The 23,303-nt window shown below is 41.4% G+C and overlaps 1 protein-coding gene across 7 annotated transcripts in view; it reads left to right on the top strand.

The window, feature by feature from the left end:
- The window catches only part of DCAF8 (DDB1 and CUL4 associated factor 8), a 40,920-nt gene that overhangs the window by 15,630 nt on the left and 1,987 nt on the right, over window positions 1–23,303 (top strand). For 6 of the 7 annotated variants that reach the window (XR_011565129.1, XM_019988095.2, XM_019988087.2 and 3 more), the window contains 10 exons: window positions 573–1,228; window positions 2,192–2,332; window positions 3,377–3,471; window positions 8,645–8,755; window positions 15,793–15,865; window positions 16,356–16,413; window positions 16,925–17,032; window positions 18,399–18,529; window positions 22,035–22,154; window positions 22,561–22,677. Coding sequence is in view for 5 of the 7 variants with exons in the window: in XM_019988095.2 (XP_019843654.1) it covers window positions 573–1,228; window positions 2,192–2,332; window positions 3,377–3,471; window positions 8,645–8,755; window positions 15,793–15,865; window positions 16,356–16,413; window positions 16,925–17,032; window positions 18,399–18,529; window positions 22,035–22,154; window positions 22,561–22,677 (1,610 nt within the window). In the remaining 2 variants the exon portion in view is untranslated. Of the gene's footprint in view, window positions 1–572; window positions 1,229–2,191; window positions 2,333–3,376; window positions 3,472–8,644; window positions 8,756–15,792; window positions 15,866–16,355; window positions 16,414–16,924; window positions 17,033–18,398; window positions 18,530–20,387; window positions 20,494–22,034; window positions 22,155–22,560; window positions 22,678–23,303 lie in introns of those variants that run through there. The other variant, XR_011565135.1, reaches the window with a different exon arrangement.

Consider the following 23,303-nt stretch of genomic DNA (forward strand, 5'->3'; position numbering starts at 1 on the left):
GGCTCCAGAACATTGCCTGAGTGTTCACTGGTATATAATTTGGCTGTTAGATAGGAGAATTCAGTATCTGACTGTTGGGAATTATATTGCTCAAAGTGACCCAGTTACTGTATAACTACCAGTATGGCAGACCTAGAATGTGATAAACTTTTCTTTTCAAGCCAATTCATGCTGGGGATGGCTGTTCTTTTTCCTTATATTCAGTTTAATTGCTATAACTAATGGATGCCCATCTAGCAAAACAGAGCCTAAGGTAGTTAGGCTCAGGCATACTTTAATAAAATCTGCCAGTGCTTTGCTTCTTGAGAATTTATATAATCTTTGGTTGTCCTGCGGTTCTCATTTGTGTGTCTTGCAGTTCTTTGTGGGTATCTCTGGCTTTAATCTTTTCGGGATTCCCTCTTAGAAGGTACTCTTTATAAGCATTTGTAATGAAAACATTTTTGACCAGTGTTGGTTTATGGGTCTCATGATGTGATGATTTTTTTAGACTATGGAGAGGAAATCCTCCTGGTCACTATCTTATTTCCTTATTTTGCCCCCTCACCTACCCATTCCTTACTAACATGCAGGAAGCCTGTCTAGCAGTCCAGAGGAGATGTCTGGTGCTGAGGAGGGGAGGGAGACATCCTCAGGCATTGAAGTGGAGGCTTCAGACCTGAGCTTGAGCTTGACCGGGGACGATGGTGGCCCCAACCGCACCAGCACAGAGAGTCGAGGCACAGATACAGAGAGCTCAGGTGAAGACAAGGACTCTGACAGCATGGAGGACACCGGCCATTACTCGGTCAATGACGAGAGCCAAGTCCATGACCGCTCGGAGGAGGAGGAGGAGGAGGAGCATCCTCGTCGTCGTGTGCAGCGCAAGCGGGCCAATCGTGACCAGGACTCATCAGACGATGAGCGGGCCCTGGAAGACTGGGTGTCCTCAGAGACATCAGCCCTGCCCCGACCTCGCTGGCAAGCCCTTCCTGCCCTTCGGGAGCGGGAGCTGGGCTCAAGTGCCCGCTTTGTGTATGAGGCTTGTGGGGCAAGAGTCTTTGTGCAGCGTTTCCGCCTGCAGCATGGGCTTGAAGGCCATACTGGCTGTGTCAATACTCTGCACTTTAACCAACGCGGCACCTGGCTGGCCAGTGGCAGCGATGACCTGAAAGTGGTGGTTTGGGACTGGGTGCGGCGGCAGCCAGTATTGGACTTTGAGAGCGGCCACAAGAGCAATGTCTTCCAGGTGAGGCAAGGGAACAGACTGGCAATTGAGAAAATCAGGCATGAGTTAGACCTGAGCTGCTGCTGAAGTAAGAGTGATAGTGAGTGGTGGTAGGAATTAGATATCAGGAGTTGGTCATACCTTGGCTCCCATAATGACTTAGAAGAGTTAAATACCCTGAAAGACTCATGGTGATCTGTTGTTTCCTTGAGCACAGAAACTGTTAGAAGCCTCGTTATATAGGAAGGGTGTTTGGAAATCATCAGGAAGGCACTAATGCCGTGCTCGGAGGCATATAATATAAGAACAGAAAGAGGCTCTTGAACCAGACTACTGAGTTTAAATCTTGGCCCAAACCCTTAACTAGCTGTGTGATTATGGGCAAGTTTATTTAACTTCTGTCTTTCAGTTTATTTGCCTTTAATTTAGGACTGATAACGTACAGGGTTATGAAGATTAAATAACAATAGAAGCTAAGCAGTTAGAACCGTGCCTGGTACTTAATAAATCATTGATAGATAAAGTTAGCATTTTTATTCTCTGGAAGTTTTACTTAGCAGCACATCCATCATATAGTACTAGACCTTTATCCCTAAGCATGTTCTCTTTCCTTTCCCAGTATCCCCTCTGGTTTCCTTTATCTTTGTAGCAAATTTTTGTTGACTTCTTGAATCAAGGAAGATTCTTCTCTGTTTTTCCCTTACCTTTCTTTCTTACTGGGTTAGTCCTAGTTCACCTGAGTACTTAACCTAAACCAGTTCAACCTTCCAGAATCAACAGAAATGCTCTCATATTAGAAATTCTTTCTCTTCTCCTTTAACCCTCGGAAGAAATTGAACTTGAGCCAGCTGTATGAGAGCAGGAGGTCTAAGTTTCCAGCTGTTGTATAGCAAAAGGGGATGATTTGGGATTGTCATCATGTTTTTACCTCTCGGATTCACTCCTTCAATTTCTCTTGTCCTGTTTTTTTTAATTAACATCCAGGCCAAGTTCCTTCCTAACAGTGGTGATTCCACCCTGGCCATGTGTGCCCGTGATGGACAGGTTCGGGTAGCAGAGCTGTCTGCTACACAGTGCTGCAAGAACACAAAGCGTGTGGCCCAGCACAAGGGAGCATCCCACAAGGTAAGTAAGCCCTTGTCCCAAAGGTTGTACATTTTAGCTCTTCCGTGGATCTCAGCCAAGGGCCTCCAGTATTTCTGTCCACTGTGTCCCCTTTGTTATGGATACCTGCGTCACTTCTTTCAGTCCTAAGACTTGTAAATAAGATTGGAGAAAAAGCAGTCTCCCTGAACTTCTCAGAATCTTGCACATGCAGCATTCACCTGATTATCCTTAACTCCTAAGCTGAGCCATGGTTGGTTTGGAGATCCTCGAGGCCCCCCTTTGCCTCCCAAGCATTTAAAATTTGCCCTTACTGTATTTGGAACATTTTAACAGTTCAAAGGTGCTAGCTGTTGGCTTCTCATATGTGAGAGCTCCAACTTTCCTGTCCACAACACTCAGTGCATAAACAGCACTATTTCTGGAAGCCCTATTTAGAGCTGGGAATATAGGCCAAATAGTCATGGTGGCAGGCAGTGAGGAGCCAAGAACTGCCCAGTCTCAGAGTAGGCACTGTTTTCTTCCATGCCATGAAAAGATCATCCTCTCTTTTTATAAACCCTGCACAAATATATAGGTGGACCTGAATATATATAAAATATATAGCTTTTCTTGCCCAGATGACTCAAGAAATGTGAAAATTACCTATTTCTTTGATTCTTAAGACTACTAGTTAGACAACTAACTTTTAGGACTAAGCTCTAGAGAATGAAACTTGGGTGCCATTTCTCTCCCCACCTGAGGGTGTGGAATTGATTTGAGAATGAGCCCTAATGGCAGTGTTTTCCTTTGGTGTCACTGTTCAAATCCCCTGGAGACTTAAAGTAGCAAATCACCTGTGCTTTTGACTTGTATAGAATAAACAAGCTGTAAGTAATTCACACACAAGAGACAGTGGGCTTATTAAATTACCTTCTTTCCTGAGATTTTACAACAAAAAAAGCTAGGTATTTGTCTTGCTGAGACATGATAAATGCAGCCCTTCATAAATATAAAGGAATGAACTAGACAACCTTTAGTTTTAATCTTTTAGAAACCTTATCCTTTCTCTTTTTTCTCCTTTAGCTAGCCCTGGAACCAGATTCTCCCTGTACGTTCCTGTCTGCCGGTGAAGATGCAGTTGTCTTCACCATTGACCTCAGACAAGACCGACCAGCTTCGTAAGTATAGCAATAGTATTTTTACAGAATTTGAATTTCTTGACCTTGAAAGTATTGCAGATGTCCTAGGTTTTAAAGATATTACACATGTCCTGGATAATTCTCAACTAAACACAAAGAATAGTTCCTTTGTGTTTATAATAAGAAATGGATTAGTTTAGGGAAATTCCTTACTTTGTTGTTTATCTGTTTCTCAGCAATAAAGTACTATTCAGCTTAGCTTCATTTCTAAAGCGGAGTTCAGTTATCTTATTATATTGTGGGCTGTAATAACTGGATGATCTTCTAGTTCATTTGGGTGCCGCTGAGTTTCCCCACAAGAAGCACATTACTGGCAGCTTAGAGGTATGCTCATGTGTAATTTTCACTTCAGTTATGTATAGAAACATAAAAATTAAATGATGATTCTTAAAAATATTGGTAGTTGTAGTAGAACTCATCATATCATAGCTCATTTTTACATGAATCTGAGACTAATGGGTAAATTATATCTGCTTTTAGCTGTGTGATACCATAGAAAGAGCATAGCGTCTTGTTTGTATCCAGGCAGACCTAGGTCAGATATTAATTTGGGCATTACTAGTAGTGACCCATGTAACCTTTCTGAACTTCAGGTTCTTCAGCCTCGCTGTGGATATAGTCAGTCAGTCTCATTCTCTCTCTCTCTGGTTTCTGTGAGGATTACTGATAAATGTGTTTGATACCTCAGCGTAGTGTGTGGCAGTGTGGTGGCTTTTTTTCTTTTTTGACTGCACTGTGTCGTCGTTGCTGCGCTGGTTTTTCTCTAGGTGCAGTGAGCGGGGGCTACCGTCTGGTTGCGCGTGCAGGCTTCTGTTTGTGGTAGCTTTTCTTGCTGTGGACCGCGGGCTCTGCGGCACGTGGCTTCGGTAGTTGTGTCCGAGGGCCCGGTAGTTAGGCTCCTGGGCCCTAGAGCACAGGCTCAATAGTTGTGGCGCGCGGGCTTAGTTGCTCCGTGGCATGTGGGCTCTTCCTGGCTCAGGGGTCAAACCTGTGTCTCCGCACTGTCCGGTGAATTCTTTACCACTGAGCCACCAGGGAAGCCTGGCACCGTGGTTATACCTGGTTAAATTGTAGCTGCTAATTAGTTTACTTTTTTCATTTTTATTGCGCTTGTAAGAAAACGTGTGGATGCAGTAATGAAGCACATGGACAAAATGTAAATGCTGCCTCATGTATACTCCCCTGCCTCCCACTTTTCTAGCTGTTGATAACTATTGTTAAAAATTTTGAGTGCCTTTTCAGTCCTTTTTATGTACATTTACGTATCTTTACTATATACATATATGCTTTTCCCTCCAGTGTGGGGTAATTGTATGTGTATATAAACTTGCGTGTATGTTATGTTCTTGCAATTTGCCTTTTTCACATTATAATGCGTTTTGGAGATATTTCTACGTCAGACCAAAAAGGCCTACCTCATTTTTAACCATGACATATATATCATAACATTGGTGTACCACAGTTTGTTTAATGATGACCTAGTTGATATATTATCTAGATTATTTACTGTATTGTTTGTTTTAAAAATTATATATATAATTTTTAAAACAAACAATATATATAATTTTTAAAAAACAATATATAATTTTTAAAACAAACAATATATATAATTTTTAAAAAAACAAACTATATAATTTTTAAAAAACAAAACAATATATATAATTTTTAAAAAACAATATATAATTTTTAAAACAAACAATATATATAATTTTTAAAAAACAATATATAATTTTTAAAACAAACAATATATATAATTTTTAAAAAAACAAACTATATAATTTTTAAAAAACAAAACAATATATATAATTTTTTTAAAACAAATAATACAGTAAATAATCTAGATAATCTATCAACTAGGTCATCATTAAACAAACTGTGGTACACCAATGTTATGATATATATGTCATGGTTAAAAATGAGGTAGGCCTTTTTGGTCTGATGTAGAAATATCTCCAAAACGCATTATAATGTGAAAAAGGCAAATTGCAAGAACATAACATACACGCAGGTTTCCCTGGTGCCTCAGATGGTAAAGCGTCTGCCTGCAAGGCGGGAGACCCGGGTTCGATTCCTGGGTTAGGAAGATCCCCTGGAGAAGGAAATGGCAATCTACTCCAGCACTCTTGCCTGGAAAATCCCATGGACGGAGGAGCCTGATAGGCTACAGTCCATGGGGTCACAGAGTCGGATACGACTGAGCAACTTCACTTTCACTTTCATATATTTAATATGGAATACTGGAAGTCTACTATGGGACCACAGAGTATTCAACTGCACAGATCTTTTCCCCCCTTAAAAATTATCTTAACTCTTATAAGTGAATACCAATATTGAGTAAGGGATATTACTGATTTTTACAAAGCATACAAGTAAAATATATGTTAATTAGGTGATATAAACAGCTGATTATTATCAGACTTTTAGAGAGATTAGTATAGAAAAAGTTGTCTACAAAGTGGAAGAATTTAAAATAACTGGTTAAAGGATGGAAGTGTTTTCAGCTTGTGGAAAGGATATGTTGGTTATTGATGTAAAACTTCAAGAGGGTGAAGGTTGAGAGAGAACGAATGGACTTCTGGAAAGGGAACAGGCCTGGGTGATAAAGGTGCTACCTTCAGTCCTAGCATGTAGTTATCTGCCTTTGAGAAATCACTTAACCTCTTAAACTGAATGATGTTTGTTATTTTCAATTCTAAAGTTCTGTGGTTCTGTGATAATAATGAAACATTAGCAAGTTTTCCAGAGAGGAGTGGGAGGGGCAAAGATGGAAAACATGATAGGAGTTTGTTTGGTCTGCTCTGGTAGAGAGTTGTGAAGCAGAATGAGATCCTCTGAATCAGATTCAGAGGAAAACTACTACTAACCCACAAGAAATTGGGAATCTGGTTCAAGTAATGGGCAGAGCACATGACTTTGGCAGATAATGGAATGTGTGATGAAATGTTGTAGGCAGAAAATCTGACTGAGAGTTGACCAGTAAATCTAGATGCGAGCAGTAATAGATGGGATAGAAATTAAACGGGGGAACGTAAGAGGAACTTATAGTAGGAGGGGGTCCAGATTCTGAGCTGGGAAAATAAGATACAGTGGGTCTTCAAGAAGTTTTTGCTTTAGGGGTTGAATTAGTGAAAGGCTGGAATGAGGTTGGAGGACTGAATGTGAAGGTCATGGCTAGAATATCTTAAGCTGGTGCCTTAACATCCGCTTATATGCTAGGCATTTTTGTATGAGATTGACATAGGGGAATATTTCCTTTTTGTATGCATAATAGCTGACTCTCTGGAAGCTGGTGAAATTGGCTAATGTCATAGGAAAAGAGATTTAGAGCTGTAGGGGGGATATTCCTTTAGCCAGTGAAAGCTGGTTTGAGATATTCTTCAAAAGAATCCTGTGGTTTGATCCATAATTTCCCTTTTTCTTAGAGCATACCTGCTCATTAAAACTGCAAGTTTTAAGGCAAAATTTGGTAAATTTGTTTCATATGATTTTGTCTGCTGCCTTGCTCTGGTGTCAAACCTTTTTTTCCCCTGCTACCATTATTAATCATATTTATACCTCTGCATTTTCCATGGAGAGCTCAAGGTACTCCATGTTTTTACATATTGGGACAGAGAATTGTTTGTTTTAGGTGAATATATGGAGGCATGGAAAGATTGAGTTCTTTGTCAGGATTAGATGACAGTGGAGCTGTCATAATAACTTCATAATCTTTCACCTCGATTTCCTCATTTGGCTTCTGCATGGTAAACTTTATGTTTGTCTGAAACCCTCTCCCTCTGAAAAAATCCAGATTGCTTAGGAAATGAGACAGTACTCTGGAAAAGAGCAGTATCTACTCCTCTTCCTCTTCCTTATCTAAAACTCAGAGCTGCCTCTTCTCCATTGCTAATTTTGTTCCTGAAACTCTTTTTTGATTTGTTTTCTGCCTTGTGTTTTTGAGGGTTGGGTACATGTGTATTTATATTTTCCCTAATAACATTTATTTTTAATGACCTCTATACACTATTCTTCTAATGGAAAACTACAGAGATTTTAAAATTAAATATTAATAAAATTTCTCCTCTTTGCCTAGAACAGTTTAGGTTGGAGTGACTTTGACCATGTAGAGAGGATGCTAACATTTACAAAGAAACTTGTCATAATTATAGTTCTTTCTCTAAGCACCAGAAATGAACAAAAGCTTAGAATTAAAAATGAAAATTCTTCTTCATAATTGCCAAAGCTTGGAAGCAGCCAAGATGTACTTGTAGGTGAATGGATAAACCATGGTAGACCCAGATAATAGATATTATTTGGCACTAAAAAAAAAACCAAGTCCAACCCTTCCTTTCCTGTCTTCTATAAATTTACTAATCCTTATGATGTCATATTTCATAGGTTGGACACTTCAATCTAGAAAGAGTAGTCATAGGGCCACCCTTAAGGTGGGACAAATTATGGAAATTTTATAAGGTTTCCTTGGGGTCCCATGCCCTCTTCAGAATCACCTGTTTTTGTAGTACAACCAGAAGAATAATTCAGAAATTATTTTCAGCCTTATAAATAGCTGTCTTCATAAGAATCTCCTCTCCTAGTTTTCTTCAAATAAGGGAACACTAATATTGTTTCCCTTTGGATTAACTGTTGATTGCCGTTTTTCTTTGTGCATTTTAAAACTGTGTTTTAAGTGATGCTTTTCTGAAATCTGGGAGGTAGATTTTGACCTTAAAGTCTTTTTTGTCCACTGTTCCTATGATTCATCCTCCTCTCACTCCCTGCTCCCAGATGATTGGAAAGATATATTTGTAAGTAAAAGGTGGGAAAATGTGGGTATTGTCTCTTTAATGGTTGGTTATCATCATATTGGACTCAGGCTGAGACTCTGGGAAGTGATACTTTCATATACCTTTAATTTTATACTTCTTGAGGAACACCATAAAAGTACTACATGTTTTATTCCATTTCCAAAGTAGCACTTAGTAAATATATATGGCAGTGGGTTATAGTTTTCTTTTCTTGTTGCAATGTACAAACAAAACCACTTTTTTCTTTCTTTCCAAATGAAAATCTGTTTGGTTTCTTATTAGCTGTGTCTGCATTACTCTGTTTTCCCTTGCCATGACTGTCTGAATCTTTGGGAGAATATAACGTTTGTACTTTTCTACTCTTGAAGGAAACTGGTGGTGACAAAAGAAAAGGAGAAGAAGGTGGGGCTGTATACAATCTATGTGAATCCTGCCAACACCCACCAGTTTGCAGTGGGTGGACGAGACCAGTTTGTAAGGTGAGTCTGTGGCTGTTTTGCTTCTTTGAGAGTTTGAGATTGTGATGCATTGTGTCCTACCAGCTGTCCCTTTTGGAAAGGTATGAATTGCCTAGAAATCCATAAGCCACCATCTTTCATTTTTTGCCATCTTCCAAAGAGTTTAAACTTCTGTGATGTATTCTGTTCCGTAATTAACATTCCCTGAGGGATGGCTTGACATGTTGCGGATATTATCAGGTTTAAGGAAGTTTGATGAATTGACTGAGGTCTCCACCTAGTAGTTAGCGTAAACCCAGGTTTACTAGCAAGTGCTCTAGTTAGTAAAATACTTTCCACCATTTTTCATATGTAAGTTAACATGCACTAGAAATCTTGAATACTGGTTTCAGATTCAGAAATGATTTATTTGACTTGGAAATTCTCATTGTGAACTTAGAGTTTTTGGCTCCTAGTATCCTGAACCACTTTTCTTTATCCTTAGTGATATTTTTGTTTTGAACATTTCTTGTAACATTGTCTATTGAGACATATCCTAGGGGAAACAGAGCTTATGGATTCAGTCCATGACCACATGTGACTGCAGTTAGTTTCCTTGACCCTTTGTCACAGTTATATCCCATCCCTACCCAGTTGGTCTGTCTCAAGTATATTTTTTTAGTTGCCGAGGGATCGTCAGTTTGAAAGGGAGGAAAGAGATTTATAGAAAAATGAATGACTTTATGTTTTTCTGATAGTAGTGAAATACATGATCTTCCTTTTTAAATGAGAGGGTATTTTTTATAACTGCTGCTGCTGCTAAGTCACTTCAGTCATGTCCGACTCTGTGCGACCCCATAGACGGCAGCCCACCAAGCTCCGCCGTCCCTGGGATTATCCAGGCAAGAACACTGGAGTGGGTTGCCATTTCCTTCTCCAATGCATGAAAGTGAAAACTGAAAGTGAAGTTGCTCAGTTGTGTCCTACTCTTTGCGACCCCATGGACTGCAGCCTACCAGGCTCCTCCGTCCATGGGATTTTCCAGGCAAGAGTACTGGAGTGGGGTACCATTGCCTTCTCCATTTTTATAAGTGTATTCTATAATTAATTTTATTGAGAATCACAGGGATGGACTAAATTTTTAGAAATCCCTGAGAGCCCTACAAGAGAAGTGGGAAACTTTGTTACTCTCTTCTTCCCCTGTTTTCATTGCCTTCTAAGTTCCTTTCCTCTATTGACGAATAGCAAATGTGTAGCAGTAGTTTTTTTTTTTTAAAGGTAAGAAGCTGTTGATCCAAAAAAGGGTTTAGTTGTTGAAACTTTCAAGTGCTGCTTCCTCCAAAAAAAAGCATTTACTGAAATTTCTAATTTTTATTTCCTGCTTGAGCTCTGGATTCATTGAAAAGTCTGTGAATTGAGATAATTCAACCACAAGGACCTTGATGTTTGGAGGAAAATGGAGGCATTGTCTGTATTGATAACTGCAATTGATAATGCCTTTATCCAAAGCTGATACTTTCTGAGGGTTAGAATGGGGCTGGAAATTTGTTTCAGTGTTTCGATACAAGGAGAAATACTCAGATCTTCTGACTCTTATCAGCCTCAGTGTTCTTTATCCCTTTTTGCGTGCCAAATTCTCAGCATGTCATAGGCTGTTTACGTGACAGAAGCACATGTCGATTTTGAGGCACAGTTGGTGATGGACAGGGAAGCCTGGCGAGCTGCTGTCCATGGGGTTGCAAAGAGTCAGACACGACTGAGTGACTGAACTCAACTGATTGCCTATGAGCAGACGGCCCTTCCAACACCCTAGCTCGTCTCTCATCATCCTCAATTTCTCTGGCACCTCTTCATTCATTGAGTATATTGGAATTCCTCCTTTCTGATTCTTTCTTTGATGAAACTTTAGGCTCACCTTACAGTATGAATCTGAAAATATTTTTGCTGAATATTTTATATCATAGCACTATTAACTTTCACTAGCCTGAAGGAAAACCTCTAAGGGAGTACAGAGGAATCGCTTATTTATCCTCAAGGCTTTTGCATCGTAAATACTGAATTTTAGTTTAGGATTGTGAAGGAGCATTTAAGGGAAACCTTAGAGAGCCATGCTTTTTGGAATATGATCAAAAAGCGGGGATGGGTAGGGAGAAAGAAAAAAGGTAGGCAGGTGAAGCGTGATAGCAATTTGAGTCTCTGCTACTAAATCCTGCTTGGGTTGGTGTAAGAATTTACAGGAGTGAAGGAAGGGAGACTATATCAGATAAATGAATCGTGTGGTGATAGATTTGGCAGTGTGATTGGTTGACATGTAAATTTATTGCTAAAGGATTTGGAATAGGCCCAGATTTATAAAACAGAGTCAGTAAATAGTCCTTTGCTTCCCTGTTGGTTGTTATCAGTGACACTGAGAGAACACTAGGTTAAAGGCGCATGGCAGGAAGAGGAGGTGAGGAGGGAAGAGAGGCGCTTAAAGTCAGTGAGGGCCTGGAGGCCTGTGCAGAGACATGCAGTGAGAGTGTTGAGACAGTGCCGGCGCTATTCTTCATTTGATTTAAAATGTCAGGGGCACAGGAAGACTCAATAATGTGGAGATGTCAGTTCTTCTCAACTTGAGTTGTTGATTCAGTGCAGTTCCAGGCAAAATTCCAGCAAGATACTTTATGTATATCAACAAACTGATCCTAAAGTTTGTGAGGTGAGACTAAAGATCAACACCATATTGAGGGAGAAGGACAAAGTTGGAGGCCTGATACTACCCAACTTCAAGACTTACTATAAAGCTACAGTAATTCAGACAGCATTATGTTGGTGAAAGAGACAAATAGATCAAAGGGACAGAATAGAGAGCCCAGAAGTAGACCCCCGTAAATATAGTTGAGCTATCTTTGACAAAGATGCAAAGGCAAAAAATGGAGAAACGATAGTCTCTGCAGTATATGGTGCTGAAATAACTGGACATCGACATGTAAAAACTGAATCTAGACATAGTCTGAAAGTAAAACCCAAAGCTGTGAAACTCCTAGAAGATAACATAGGAGAAAACCTAGAAGACCTTGCATTATAAAGACATCCATGAAAGAAAAAATTGATAGGTTAGATTTCATTAAAATTAAAAACTTCTGCTCTGTGACAGTATCTTTCAAGAGAATTAGAAGATAAGCCACAGACTAAGAAGATACTAGCAAAAGGCACATCTGATGAAGGACTGTTATTCAAAATACACAAATAACTCTTAAATCTCAATAGCAAAAAAAAAAAAAAACCAATCAAAAACGAGCTAAAGACCTTAACAGACACCTCACTTAAGATATTCAGATAACTGAATGGAAAGATGACCATCAGGAAAATGCATACAGTGCAAAATAATAACAGCTGCTTTGGAAGACAGTTTGACAGTGTCTCCAGAACTGGCACCCTGTGATCCAGCAGTTAAGCTCCTTGGTATTTACTTAAACAAGTTGAAAACATATGTCTATACAGAAACCTATACGTGGATGTCTATGGCCTTGTTCATAATTGCCAAACTTTGGAAGCAACCAACATGTTCTTCAGTATGTGAAATGGTGGTATATCTAGACAATGGAACATTATTCACCACTAGAAAGAAATGAGCTATCATGTCATGAAAAGCCATGGAGGAATCTTAATGCATATTACTGAGTGGGAAAAAAATCCAGTATGTAAGGACTTCATACTATATGTTCCAACAGTATGACATTCTGGAAAAGGCAAAAGTGTGGAAATAGGATCAGTGATAGCCAGGGTTGGGGTGGGGCAAGAGAGAGGAATAGGCAGTGGATTCTTTATAGCAGTGGAAATACTCTGTGATGTTAATGATGGATATATGTCATTATACATTTATCCAAACCTGTAGAATGCAGAGTAAACTCTGTAGATTTTGAGTGATTGTGGTATGTCAGTGTAGGTTTTTAAAAAACTACCATTTTGGTGAGTGATTTAGATAATGGGAGAGGCTGTACATGTGTGAGGGCAGGGAGTGTGTGGAAAACATCTATACAGCTCTCTGTTTTGTTATATACCTAAAACTGCTTAATAAAGTATTATAAATCAAAAAAAATTTTTTTGAATGACAAGCTTCTGTCCTATGCTCAGATAATAAGAGAATTTTTTGTATTTTTGTATCACCACTTTCTTGCACAGGAGTTAGCAGTCTACACTGTTTTTGTAAATAAAGTTTTATTAGAACATAGCCATAGTCATTTGTTACTGTGACAGAGACTGGATGGCCCTGCCAGCTTAAAATAATTACTGCCTTGCCGTTTAAGAAAAAAATTTGCCAACCCCTAGTCTCAAGCAAGGAAAGTCCTATGGATGGAGGAGCCTGGTAGGTTGCAGTCCATGGGGTCGCTGAGAGTCCGACATGACTGAGCAACTTCACTTTCACTTTTCACTTTCATGCATTGGAGAAGGAAATGGCAACGCACTCCAGTGTTCTTGCCTGGAGAATTCCAGGGATGGGGGAGCCTGGTGGGCTGCCATCTATGGGGTCACACAGAGTCAGACACAACTGAAGCGACTAAGCAGCAGCAGCAGCAGCAGCAGTCTCAAGCATCATATCTAGAATATAGTAGGTTCTAAATAAATACTTACAGAAGAAAGAGAAAGATAAAAGAAGGGCAAAGAGCTTTAGATATTGAGGAACACAGAATGTTCCATACACCAGAATATTAAATACTTAATTAAAATTTTTTTTTACTAATTTGATGACTTGGGAACATAATGATGACCTAGTGATACTTGAAAGCTGTTGATTTAGACTTAGAGGGAAACAAATCTGATTGTTAGCAGCTATATTTGCTGAAGAGTAGTAATTGATAGTATAGCAGTCTCCTATTTGTTTTCTTTTTTTATTGGTTCATTTAAAAAACATTTCCCGGATAGTCTGTTTATGCAGGATATTTGTTAATGAACTGTGGAGAATACAAACATACATTGATTCATTTGTTTATTCACCTAGCATTTACTGAGCATTTGCTGTGTGCTAGATACACAGTGGACTAGGTATAGTTTCTGCCTTCAAGGAGAATTCTGAAGAAACAGATATATAAGGATTAAAAATATTAAGTAACTTACCCAATATTACTCATCTAGTAAGTAGCATAGTATCTGAACTCAGTTCAGATTCCTTCAATATGGTGGAAACCATTAACTATGCTGTTCTTTCTCACAAAAGAAAATTAAAGACAAATGGGAAATATTTCAGGTAAAGGGAACAATTGTATTAGGATAACAAGATGAGACATGGTATATTTAAGAAAGCATAGCTGTGTGTGTGTAATGTATAGGATCTTTGGGAGTGGTAGACAGCCATATTGAGTAGTCTGAACCTTATTTACTAGAAAGTACAAAATCACTGAAGAGATTTAATTATGGAATTTACATTAAATTTTTCATGTTAGATGTAATTCTGGTGATAGTATGAGCAAGGAAATCAGAAGGTTACTACAAATAATGTAGGCAAAGAATGAATAAGAGTGGAGAAAGCAGATATAGTGAAGAAATATACCCAGGAAGTCAAATTGTTGACAGGAAAGAAATATAGGAGAAGAAAGGACCTGATTTTTGGTTTGGCCACCTGAATTTAGGATGGTGCCATTAACAAAGATTTGGGGGAAAGGGTAGATCTTGAATGATCTTAAGGAGAATGATTTTGTTTTGGGCATTCCATTACAACATTCATTTGGCATGTGGCTATAAATGTAGAGATCACTCAGAACAAGTGTGGGCTGGAGACACAGATCTAAGAGACATGTATCTACATATAGGTGGTAGTTAAAATGTTGGTAATGGAATTTGATCACCAGAAAAAAGTATAGTGCAGAATTCTTCCTCCCTTTTGAGTCTCTGGCCTCTGAGAGTACGAGAACTATGATCCCGTCTCCTTGGAAAAATACATGTAAGCACAGTTTCTGGGCATTCACATATACTTGAACTCTAGATTTTAAAATTTCCTTATATAGAGTCAGAGGAGAACTTAAGACTGGACCTTTGAACAACATCAGCATTTAAGGGATAAACAAAGAAGCACAAGCCCATGTGCTTGTGGTTGGATATCAAGGAAGGAAAGTATTTCAGGGAAGGAATAATGAATAATGTCAAGAAGAGAGAAAGACATAAAAAAGTATCTTGTTGGCATTGGTGCTTAGGTTACTGATGACTTTAGCCAGAGAAGTTTCAGTAGTGAATTGAAAGCCAAAGCTAGATTAGAATGGATTGAGAAATGAATAGGGGGTGAGGGAATGAAAATGTTAAAAGCAGATTGCTCTTTTCCATAATTTAACTGATGGCGTGGTGGGGAGGTGGGGGGACAGAAAAAGCAAGAGTAGGAAAGGTCAGTGGAAGGATTTAAACAGGGTCCTTGGAGGGATGAGACGCTGGAGATTGGGGGACACTGATGTGCAAGGACAGTGACTAGATCTGGCCTGCTCCTCACTGTATTTCTAGCACTTGGTATAATACTTGGCACCTAATCTATGTGTCATAAATGGTTGCACAGATGATTAAAGTTTGGATTGGAAAGATGAGGGAAGGTGAAGGTAGTTTGGTGCTTGATGGGAAAGATGGAAGAATAGAGGGAGTCTTGAGATATAGGTGGTAGCTTGTAATAGTTGTGGGGAGAACTAGGGGGAAAAGTAGCCAAATAAAATTTCAGGGAGGGATTGGGATTGAGGACTCCCTGACTTACAAAAAGCATGGTCTCTGCCCATGAGTAATAAACCGTATTGGGGAAGCAGCATACATAGAAAAGGATCTATAATGTTATTTCAGGGCAGATAAATCGTAAGTGATATAAACGCTGAGAGAAGAGATAAGCCACTTCAAAATAATGTAATTTAGGATTACTACTTGAAATGAGAAGTACCTGGATAAAAGAGTTTTGTTTGAAAGAGGGGTAGGAGAAGATTTTTGAGGAAAAGCCTAAGCCAGAAGCTGAATTGGGGAATGTCTTTTATCTGTTCTGACATCCAGCTGACTGCTGTTCTAGTCATTGCATTGAACTTCGGTTCTTCAAGGGTTGTTTGTAAGTTTTGACATTTTCATTGCTTCTTCTGTAGGATTTATGACCAGAGGAAGATTGATGAGAATGAAAACAATGGAGTACTCAAGAAATTCTGCCCTCATCACCTGGTAAGATTCATGAAGGGCCAGTGGCTCCAGGCTTCCCTGACTCAACCCCAAGCCTGCCACCAGACTTGTTGACATAGTGGGAAGAGCTTGGACTTTGGAGTCAAAAGACACCTGGATTTGAATCCTGGCTCTACCATTTAGCAGTTTTGTGATCTTGGGCAGTCACCCTACCTCCTTTAGCGTCAATATTCCTACCAACAAAAAGAGATACAGATAACTGCCTTGTACCACAGTGGTAAAGCCTAACAAGATAATGTGCATATGAAATGGCTAGCACACAGAAGACAACCAGTAGAAAGCCCTCTCCCCCTAATTTGGTCAAGTTTCATCAGTTGTACTCCTGTCTATCTGTCTCTCTGCCTCTCTCTGTCTCTCTCTCTCTCAGACTCTGGGAGAAGATATAGGGGAGTTTGAAGGAAAACCTATTTCCTGAAGGTGGTGTAATAAATGGGGGGGTGGGGCATCAGTCAGTATCTGCTCCTTATTGCAGGTGAACAGTGAGTCCAAAGCAAACATCACCTGTCTTGTGTACAGCCACGACGGCACAGGTACGTGAGCAGGGCCCAGCTCCTAGGCTGGCATGCCCCCTCTGTCTAGGGAGCTGCTGAGCCAGCGAGGCATGTGCCCTCCCGTGCTCACCACTGTGCTGTAGCTCCAAGTGGAGCCGTGGGGAGTAGTCGCTGACGGTGAGCACACAGTGGGAGGATGCAGCAGATGACCCTTGGAGATGCCAGGCACTCGCAGAATGCCACAGCTGATACTTGGCAGGGCCTGTCCTGAAGGCCAGGCTGCTTGCTTGAGCAGGTTCTTACGCCTTTGACTCATTCCTGAATTAATGGGTATGATCTTCCTGAGCATTCTGCTACCCCTGAGTTGGCAGCGTGTTCCTAGTCTACCCTAGACACCTGAATTGCTTGCTGTTCCAACTGAGTAAGATGGGCGCTATACCTGGGTGTTAGGAGGGGGCACTACTGGCAAGAAGCCCCACCCCAACCCCCAACTCCTAGTCCTAGCTTTTTTCAGCCTTTGCCTTCACTGCTGTGTGCTTGTTCTTGGCAGAGCTCCTGGCCAGTTACAATGATGAAGACATTTACCTCTTCAACTCCTCTCACAGTGATGGGGCCCAGTATATTAAGAGATATAAGGGCCACAGAAATAATGCCACAGGTGAGGCTGTCTTTCTAGGTTTCTGTACCCCAAGCCTGTTGATTTGAAGAACCACAGTATCTCATTTAGGTTGTGCAAATAAGAATTACCTAAAGGAGAAGGCTACCCATCACCAAGGGACAGGCCTAAGTGGGCTGGAGTTTTCATCAGCCCTCCTGTGCTAGAGGAGAGAGGGGTCGGGAGCATTTCTCACCATGACAGTGATGTTAGACTTGGTCTGGGTGTAAGGAAACTAGACTGACTATATAAAATATATATATATGTATATATATATGAAAACTTATGATTTCAGGTAACTTCAGGATTAAAAGACTTACTAGGGAGTTTGGGAGAGCCCTCCTTAGTTAGTGGTACTAAGACTAATTGCCTAAAATAGGGGGGTGAGCTTGTACTTTTAAGGAAGAGGAAGAAATAATTCTTTTGAATGAGATAGAAGAGCAGGAATGGCGATAGCGCCTCACCCAGGTTTGCAGTGATGATTGGCCTTTTTTGTTCTGTCTGTGGTTCCCAAACTTTGCTGTACGATGAAGTCACCTGAAGCCGGCTCGCATATCCATCCATTCTGACTTAATTGGTATAGGGTACAACTTGATTAGGAGTTTTAAAAAGCTACCTGTTTGATTCTTGTATAGACAAGTTGAAATCACTGCTCTTGGTTGTTATTAGTGCTCATAACAGATGTCTGTTACAGTGTTGACTGGGAGAGAGCAGTTAGTTTTCCTTTTTCTCTTGAACTGTGAGAAGAGAGGGGAAATGCTATATTTAACCTCGGTCCATGGGCATACAGAAGGAAGTGTTCCAGTTTTATGATGGATATGGTACTAGACATAGCAGTTGGGACTCCTGGATTCTCTTATTAATTTCAGAGGGTGGAGTCCTATTGTTCAGTCTTGGTAGCAAGCCCACCTCAGGTGCTTTAGGCCGTTTTGTAGCATAAACTTCCACCTGCCTTAGGTCATCTAATGACCCAGGAAGCACAGACAGGGTACCAGTGAATCACAGATACCAAGGATAATTGTAGGGCATAGGACAGTGCTGCTTTAGAGTGGGCAGTCTGGGGCCATTCAGGCTGGGACAGGTGAGGCATCAGTAAGGCTGGTGGCTGCTCCATAGCGGCTGTTGCTGAGGACTGTACACTGCTCAGCTCCATGGACCTCTTTGGGAGACTATAAATCATCTCTGGGACTTGGTATGATGATTCTTATTCTATCTATTTTACATGCATAATCCCTCAATTTGTTTTGTGAAAGTGAAAGAAATTCTTGGCTCTTAGCTGATTTAGATTTGTGAATAAATTTCCTGTGAGGTAAATATTTAGGCTTGATGCCAGCTCTCATGCGGTTTTTTCCCTCATTTATCATTACAGTAAAAGGCGTCAATTTCTATGGCCCCAAGAGTGAGTTTGTGGTGAGCGGTAGTGACTGTGGGCACATCTTCCTCTGGGAGAAATCATCCTGCCAGATCATTCAGTTCATGGAGGGGGACAAGGGAGGCGTGGTGAGTATGGTTTGCTGGGCTGGCTGACTCCCCACTCTCTCCAGTCATTAAGGTAGGTTTTAGCAGGGCCGCTGAATTCTTACTTTGACAACATAATACCATGTCTTAGAGGTCTAGCCAGCTAAATAAAAAGACAGTACAGTCTTTTTATACTATGGGATGGGGATGCTGAGGTTTTAATGAAATGGGGATGCTGAGGTTTTAATGAAATTATTTTCCTTTTCCTGTCTTCTGTAACTCTACAGCATGGTTTATTAAGAAGAGAGAGGGATTTTAGGGAAGAATCTCTGGCCTGACTGAGATATCTTTAGGTGTAGACTTTTCCCAGAACAAAAGCAGTAGAGTTAAGGCACACCATCCTACACAGTGTAGTAAGTAGCTTAGTAGTAATCTTGATGACATCCTGGATTAGCAGATACAAGCTAGGAGGAGAATTTTTTTTCTGACAGTTGAGAAAATCAGGATATAGTCTGTACACTGATACAAACACACATGATATATATAGAAGAGAGAAAATATGCGCCTCCTGCCCAACCACCTTTTTTTGGGGGTGGGGGGACTGCTATACAACCCATTATCATATCATAGCTGCCTGTCCTTTGAGTTCTACAGACAACCTCCATAGAGATAAGACAAAATAGGAAGGCTGAGGATCTTGAGTTGGGGAGTGAAAGGTGGTCACTTCCTAAGATACATCTAGCTAACCATAATTTTGTTTTCCTCCTTTGAGACTTAGAGTCAGGAAGGATTCAGTAGCTTTCTATTATAAGGTTTTCAAGACTGCAGACAGTAAGAAAGAGGCAGTTGGGGCAGCTGCATTGTCCTGACCACCCAGGATAGTCTGGTTAACAGTATGTCAGGGATGGCTGAGGAGCTGTAAGAGAACCCAGCCATCCCTTGATGAGCTTTATTGAGAGCGGTATTAAAATTTAGAATGGTTCATTGCAGTTGGGTTCCCATTTCTTCTTGTGTGTCTCTGATCGTGGTGCGAGGCTATTTCAGACTTTTCTGGTTTCCACTAAATGTGGGGGACCTGGAACCAGTATAGATCCAGGGCTTTTATGGCTTGAATATAAGCAGGGAAGAGTCTAGAACTTAAAGGGATGTGTCACTGTTGCCTGCCTCATTTCCTGCTCTTCCATAGGCCCTCTTCCATGTGTAGTGAGCAGACCCAGAACACTGTGGTCTTAATGAGAATTCTGTAGTGGGCGTGTAGCCATAAGGAAGTCAAAGGAAGCCAGTGAATCTTTTCTTCATAAACTATTGTCTTGCATACTGTTCTAGAGAAATACAGGGCTAAATGCCCTCCCCACAGGCCAGTACTTGTCTTTTGCCCAGATCACTCCACAGGCCAATCTCTTGTCAGCTCAGCCAGTGTCAGGGTTTGGTGATTAATCCAGGTGCTCAGATGGGGAGGGCATTTGTTTTGGATGGGTGGGCCCCCGCCTGAGTTTTAGTGGTCATAAGAGTGAAGCACTAGAACAGGAGGTATGAAGACTGCACCCTGCAGTGAGATTCCTGCTTTTTTCTTGCCTCTGTGTAAGCTGAATGATCCGTGCGGTCCTCACGTGGCTCCTTGTGACTACTTGTGCTAACTTCCCAGCAGTGAGGTCACAGCACCAGCCTGAATGCAGAATATATCATAAAGTAGATAGGGATCTTTGAAATTCTCATCCACCTTGCCCAAGTCTCTTGATTTTGTATTTGGCTCAAAATCTAGGCCTTTTACTGTTTTCACTCAGGGCCAAGGGTTGTCACAGGACAATCCTTAGTTTCCCAAAAGCACTTTGCTCCTTTATCCCATCCTCTGCATCCCCTAACTCAGTCATCTAAGGCCAGAGCTCTTTTTTCTGCTCAGGCATTATTGACAGGATAAGCCCTGACCTTCAGGTAGGTCAGGTGAAACGACCAGGTCTTCTGGCCCAGAAGCTCTCTGTCGGCTCCCTCTGCAAGCTCCAACTCAGGTACTATATGTAACTTACTGTCTTGTTCTCTTGTCACTGACTTTGTCCATAAGTCTCAAGTTCCAAGGAGTTTCTCTCCTGTGCTTTTTTATTTTACTGACTTGTCTAGCAAAGCTAGGTCAGAGTTTTAGAAGAGTAGCAAGGGCTTATCTGGAGATGGATGAATGAGTTCAGGTTTGTATGTGTTAAGTTATCACATATCTTGATAATATTTCTGGCATTGGAGTTTTTCTATTTAGTGCCTTCTCTGCTCCAGGTGGTGGAGCTTCTTCCACACTTCCTAAAGGAGCTCAGATATAAACTTTGCAATGAGCTGATATGTGGAATAAAAGGAGACAGGGAAATGTGGTTTCTGTTTTACTTTTACACTCAGACTTAGCGTCAGTCTATTCTCAGAATTTACTTATAAAATGGAAGACAAATACTAGAAATCTGTATGTCAGTTTTCCATGCTGACCTTGGCCTCCCGTCAGCCACTCTGCATGTGCAGGCGAGGCAGAGGTTGGTCCATAGAGAACTGAGAGGCTGTTTGCCGAGGGTTGTTTTCTTGGACTGTATGGCAGCTGCAAGACAGGGTGGGATGGGGTGAGGTGAGGAGTGGACGGGGCCACACCGTCTTCCTTCTGGATACTTTTGCTGTCTATTCCTCGTCTGACTAAAAGCCCAAAAATTCTTTAGCAGCTAGACTAGGACCAGGTCTTCTGGTGGGGATGGTAGCTGCCCTGCTCTGCTGAGGAAGGCTGATGTTTCCAAGTCAGACAGCAGGGGGCATGGGTGCCTTTGGATAAGAGGCTGCCTAAGCCAGAAGGCGTTTGTCTCAGCTTCTGAAACTCCTTCCTCCTGCTCAGTGAATAATATCCGGAGGGTGGCTGAGCTTGAGGCGGTCGGTGCCCCAGGAAACTGCCTTGCTGTACTCTACTGTCCTGCAGCTGAGCCTGTTATGCTTTCACGGCAGGCAGCAGGGTGCCGTCTCCTGGGGTGTGCAGGGGTCTCAAGCAGATGTGGGTCTCCTCTACCCAACCAGTGTTCAGGCTCAGCCTCTTCCCAGCCCATGCCTTCTTCCAGTTCTAGTAAACAGTGCCAAGTGAATGTAATTGTTCTCTGAGCCTTCTCTAGGGGCTCAGCAGCTGCTGCTGTTTTCTTCATTTTAAAAAATTTATTTGCCACTTGGTAAAAGCCACTGAGATGTTTTTTTCCAGCCTTGGGCGAGTTGGAGCTTTGGAATCTGGAGAGAATGAGGTCATCTGGACCTCATTGCTTTTTTGTGAAGGCAGCATACGCTTGGCCAGTCACCCGCCCACCCCTAGAGCTATGTCTGGGGATGAGGCCACCCCTACCTAAACATGGGAAATGAGAGATCGGCCTGATCTTATACCCAGTCTGTGTCCAGGACCTTTGGCCTAGGCTCATGATGGGTGGGCATGTCCTCCCAGCAGCTACCTTAACTTTTATCAAGGACAGTTATTGGTGAAAAATGAGAAGTGATTTTTAGACTATTCCCACGTACCCCTATGCCTATGTTTTCCTCTTCTCCTGACCAGGTAAACTGTCTTGAGCCCCACCCTCACCTGCCTGTGCTGGCAACCAGTGGCCTAGACCATGATGTCAAAATCTGGGCGCCCACAGCTGAAACTTCCACTGAACTTACAGGGTTAAAGGATGTAAGTAACTGACTAAGGATTTCTTCTTTCTGCTTATCAAAATACTGTTAGGAGTTTTCATTGTTATAGAAGGGAATAACTTGCTGTACAGTTTTTTAAAGGTGCTGCTCTAACACCATTCCCCACATTCCTGTCATTGCCTCTCTAGGAATAGTCCCAGTCCAGGGGTCCATGGCACAGCTTTGAAGTGCCTCTAGTTAATGGTAAAGTGGGGGTGGGGACATCTTTAGGAAAAATTATCCACCTCAATGGATGGGCCTGGAGCATCCTTTCTTAGTCTTATCTAGCTCACTCTAGCTTAATAAGTTTCTAAGGGAAGATTTTACTGGGCTGGAACAGCAGCCTATTCTGATCAAGTCTAGGGTTTATATTCATCACCCAATCCCCTCACCCTCTTCGGTTCCAGGTGATTAAGAAGAACAAGCGGGAACGGGATGAAGATAGCTTGCACCACACTGACCTGTTTGATAGCCACATGCTCTGGTTCCTCATGCACCACCTGAGACAGAGGCGCCATCACCGGGTAAGCGGGAGTGGGAAGTGGGTCCCAAGGGCAGTGACCCTCTCAACAGGGTGAAACATTCCAGTGAATACTTCCTCATTGCTTCAGGAGGAATCAGGTGAAGTTGGTTGGGTTTCCTATCCATTATTCCCCATCCCCATCAGAGCCTTCATGTAGCCTTGGACAAGCCACTAGTGGAAATAGATGGTGTCTGCTTTGTGTTCTCCATCACCATGCATGCGCCAGGGTGTCTTCAAAAAGGCAAACACATGAGGGTGGGGAAGGGGTTGAGAAGAAATAATAAAGCTCAAGCTGTCTTCTGTTTTTTTTCTCTCATGCCAAAAGAGACCCTAGGGTAGGGTTTAGCAAACTGGCAGTTTTGGCAAATGCCTGCTTTTTGTAAATAAAGTATCGTTAGAATATAGCCACCCCCATTCATTTATGTATTGTCTGGCTGCTTTCATGCTACAACAGGAAAGCAGAGTTGAATAGTTGTGACAGAGATATGGCCCATGAGTCTAAAATATTTACCATCTGGCCCTTTAAGAAAAATTCTGCTGACCCCTGGGCTAGAGCATATAAATTGTAGCTAAGGCCTAACAGGCTTGACCTTGTTCCAAGGAAATTACTAATAAGCCTTTCCCATC

Source organism: Bos indicus, chromosome 3 (genome assembly GCF_029378745.1).
Source record: "Bos indicus isolate NIAB-ARS_2022 breed Sahiwal x Tharparkar chromosome 3, NIAB-ARS_B.indTharparkar_mat_pri_1.0, whole genome shotgun sequence".
In the NCBI taxonomy this organism is placed as follows: Eukaryota; Metazoa; Chordata; class Mammalia; order Artiodactyla; family Bovidae; genus Bos; species Bos indicus.